This window comes from Lipotes vexillifer, unplaced genomic scaffold, assembly GCF_000442215.2.
Source record: "Lipotes vexillifer unplaced genomic scaffold, Lipotes_vexillifer_v1.1 scaffold395, whole genome shotgun sequence".
Lineage (NCBI taxonomy): Eukaryota > Metazoa > Chordata > Mammalia > Artiodactyla > Lipotidae > Lipotes > Lipotes vexillifer.
In genome coordinates, this window is record NW_006797390.1 from 5,101,794 (window position 1) to 5,105,892 (window position 4,099).

The 4,099-nt window shown below is 43.3% G+C and overlaps 1 protein-coding gene across 1 annotated transcript in view; it reads right to left on the minus strand.

Annotated features, from left to right (window-relative positions):
• The window catches only part of GALNT8 (polypeptide N-acetylgalactosaminyltransferase 8), a 49,854-nt gene that overhangs the window by 40,290 nt on the left and 5,465 nt on the right, over nucleotides 1-4,099 (minus strand). The window contains 3 exon segments of the mRNA XM_007472387.1: nucleotides 88-271; nucleotides 3,675-3,802; nucleotides 3,804-3,838. Of these exon segments, the coding sequence (XP_007472449.1) occupies nucleotides 88-271; nucleotides 3,675-3,802; nucleotides 3,804-3,838 (347 nt within the window).

The window sequence follows — 4,099 nt, forward strand, 5'->3', positions numbered from 1 at the left end:
TACTTCCACAATATCCTGTCTCATATTCATCGTTTGTACAATATCTCCTCTCTTCCCTCTCCCAGAAGGAGTCCCCTGGAGCCTTACCACCCAACGTTCACTTCAACATGAGCATCCAAGATGGCAACCACGTCGGCCGTGGCCACCTCCCTGCCAGTGTTGCGAGCAGCAGCAAGACCTTTTCTCTCGGTATGCCGTATTATTTTCAGTAGTCCTGGAGACTTCTGGTTGTAAAGCTTAATCTTCTCATCCAAGTACGCCTTTAATTCTCCTGCCAACCAAATGCACACCTATAGAAATTCTGAATGCAATAATCAATGCGGTGCAAAAATTTTATACTATTGGACTACCTCCAGCACAGGATGGGCAGTTGTACAGCCTTGACTGAGAAAGTAGTGTTTCCCTACCCCTGCTTCTCCTCTCCCTTCCAACCACAGGATTAATGTTCCCGATCCTAACTTTTCCATTGAATTTAAACTATCTTAGCATAATGATACTGCTATTTGCCAGGCACTGTTATATGTGCTCTAAGTGTATTGAGAAATTCTTACAAGAATGAATGCGGGACTTCCTTGGTGGCGCAGTGGTTAAGAATCTGCCTGCCAATGCAGGGGACATGGGTTCGAGCCTTGGTCCGGGAAGATCCCACATGCCACGGCGCAGCTAAGCCCCTGCGCCGCAACTACTGAGCCTGTGCTCTAGAGCCCACGAGCCGCAACCACTGAGCCCACACACTGCAACTACTGAAGCCCGCGTGCTCAAGGGCCTGCGTGCTGCAACTACTGAAGCCCACACGCCTAGAGCCCTCTTTCTGCAACAAGGGAAGCCATCGCAGTGAGAAGCCCACGCACCGCAGCGAAGAGTAGCCCCCGCTCGCCGCAACTAGAGGAAGCCCGTGCACAGCAACAAAGACCCAACGCAGCCAAAAATAAATAAATAAAATAAATACATTTTTAAAAAAAGAATGAATGGGACACACCTGACCTAACTAAGGTAGAGGTGCCGATGGACAGACATTGCCGAGACAACCTGGAACTTCTCCACAGCTAAACTCTCAAGATTTTCTGGAGAGTACATAAACAACTGAAATTGTTTTGTCTTGTTTTAGGTATTCCTACTTGAGCTACTCAAGGACCAATTGGGACAGAATACCAAGATGAATCTCCTTGCCAGCTTCTAGCTAACAAGTTTATCCCCAACATTATGCAAATAAGATTCACTATTTCCAGATTGTTTACAGTTTCTTCTTGTCTCTCCTCTCTTTTATAAAGCCTGTCTATGCATTCATATCATTTTTGAAACACTTGGATTAAATCTGTTGACACTTGAAATATTTGACCTGATGCAAATGAGGCTTCACATCTAGGGGGAAAAAAGGAAGGGGGTACATCTCTAACATCGATTTGTGGCATTTCAATCTTACTACCAATGATACTGAGGTAAACAAGGAGGATAACTCTAGCTAACATTTACTATGGGCAAGCCCTAGGCTGAGGACTCTGCATGTATGATTTAATCCCCAAAACAGTCCTATCAGGAAGCACTATTATCTGTCCCATGTCACAGATGAGGAAATGGAGGCAAGAACTAGCTGAGAGACACCACCCCAAAGTCACGTGAACAGTAAGTTTCTCCTGTGGCCTGCATGGTAGAGGTGTCCAAACATTTTCCTCAGTTTAACAAAAAAAAGATTTTAACACAATACATAATTCAGTGTAGGCCCAAACTGGCTGATGTTTCCATGGTTACTGAGAGAGAAGGTGATTCTTGTCCCAGTGACACCTGTCAAAGAATGACCAACAATTCTCTCTGCTGTGCCTATCCAAACAAATTCTCTCTATGAATGGGTTCCCGACCCAAGTGAGCGGGATGTTATATGATAGGGTCCAGAACAGCTGAGAACCTCCTCTGGCTTCTCTTTGTGTGTCCTCTCTGTGTCTGTAAACTTGTTATCTTTCAGTTTCATTGCTCCACAGGAAGGAGTCTCGAATTAACTCATCTATTTCCGTGGAATGTGGAATTATAGAACCATTGTTTTGGGGGTTTTTTGATCCACAGAAAAAGACATCTTCCAGCTCAGCACTTGCATTGGCCCCCTGACGAAGGTGAGTCCCAGAGAAGTGAAACGTTTGCCTCACATCATGTCAGAAGCAGGGAGTGGAGCCAGGATCTCTTCAGATGCTAGAACAGAGGTCTTTCTAATCAAGCTCCTATTTCTTGCTTGAAAACCAAGTGTGAAACTTGGTATCAGCCTCCATGCCCAAAATGGAATGAAATCTGCCATCCTCTTTCCTTTGGTTTTCAGTGGAATTTTGCTAAAGAAGTGGACCTATGTTTTGTGCAGTTATATTGGAAGGACAAAAGAGAAAGGTATTGCTTTTAAGCAAGAAAGGGGGTCTTTTCAGTGTCTGGAAATTCAAAAGGGAAGGTTACAGAGGTCATTTGTCTCTTCTCCTTTGGCCAAACTGCCCTTAATTTGATACTGCAATAATCCATCTGGTATTAAAGATCACCCAGAGAAGGGACAAATTCTGCCTCACGTGGGCTCTGCCACTTCACAGCCCTTATTATTAGAAATGTCTTCCTTATTGCTAGCCCAAATCTCTGGCTTGTGACTCAGTTCTAGTTTCTTTTATTTGATGCCCAACATTAACAAAATGAAGAGCTAACACTTGCTGAGAGGTTACTATGCACTCAGTGCTGTTCGTCATCCATGTATTATGTCAGTGAACATAGTGGCTAAAGCTAGGGCTCTGGACTCTAAAGTTTAGAGTCAAATTTCAGTTCTGACACTTACCAGCCGTGTGATATTGAGCAAGTTTCTTGACCAGACTATGCCTTAGTTTTTTGCATCTGTGAAATAGACAAAAAAAAGTGGTTCCTTCCTCACAGGTTGTTGTCACAATTCAAATAGTTAACATACATAAGGTATTTAGAACAAATGATGTTAGCTGCTATTATTATCTCTTTAATTCTCGCTCTAGTCCATAAGCTCATGATTATTCTCTACACTCATGCTTTGCAGATAAGGAAACGAGCACGGAGAAGTTAAGTTACTCAAGGGATAGAGCTTTTAAGGGAGGAAACAAGACTCTGAAATCCATAAAGTGAAGACTCAAGTGTACTACCACCCACTTCACCATGTGTTGTCCTTGGTGGGCTGGACCAGCCTGGGCAGAGGGGCAGGACGAGAGCAAGAGACCCTGCCACCTTCGAAGAGTCTCAGCACCCAGAGCTCCCTTTTCTCCGGGCTTAATTACCCAGGAAGATTGGGGCTTCCTCCGAGGGAGCAATTCCACATCCTTTCTTGGTGTCTGGGATCTTCCTTTGGACCCACTTCGCTCCCTTGGGTCTCCCTCGTGGTGCACGGGACGGGCACAGGTGGCTTTGGAGTCACACAGCCCTGGGCCTGACTCAATGCAGACTCGCCACGCAACTGGGTCACACTGCGTCACCTCTCTTAGTTTTCTCTTCCGTGTGAACAAAAGGATGATCCTCTGTCTTGACTTGGGAAGATTAATGTACCCAGCACAAAATGATCCCTCAACAAATGATCCCTTTCTTTTCCCTCCATGAGAAGTCCAACTTCTTGTCCTAAACTCTAAAACCCTTTTCAGTCTAGCACAGTTCATAAACGGTCATTTTTACTACTATTCCTTGATCAAATTGCTCACCATTTGAGCTAAACTTGTCCACTAATATGATCTCCAACAATTGAGAGGGTGTCCAGTTGATGATGCTGGTGATGGCTCTTTGTATAACAGAGAGAGCTTCATCCATGAATATGAGAATGACAGAGAGATGGGAGTTGTGAAGGATCTCTCTTCTGAAGACACCTCTAAGAGATTTTTTATAACCATATTACTCTTTTTTTTTTTTTTTTTTTTTTTTGGTGAGGGGAAAGGAAGACAGCAAAGGAAAAGAATATATTACAAAGTTAATGTGTATTTGGTAAGAACAATTGTGATTAATTTTTCTTTGCAGCATTTCAAAAGTGAAATGCCTAGATTTAACATTTAACTTTCAGCTTATTTGAGTTATTGTAGGCTTTAAAAAAAATCAAATTGCCTTTTTTTTTTTTTTTTTTTTTTGCGGTACG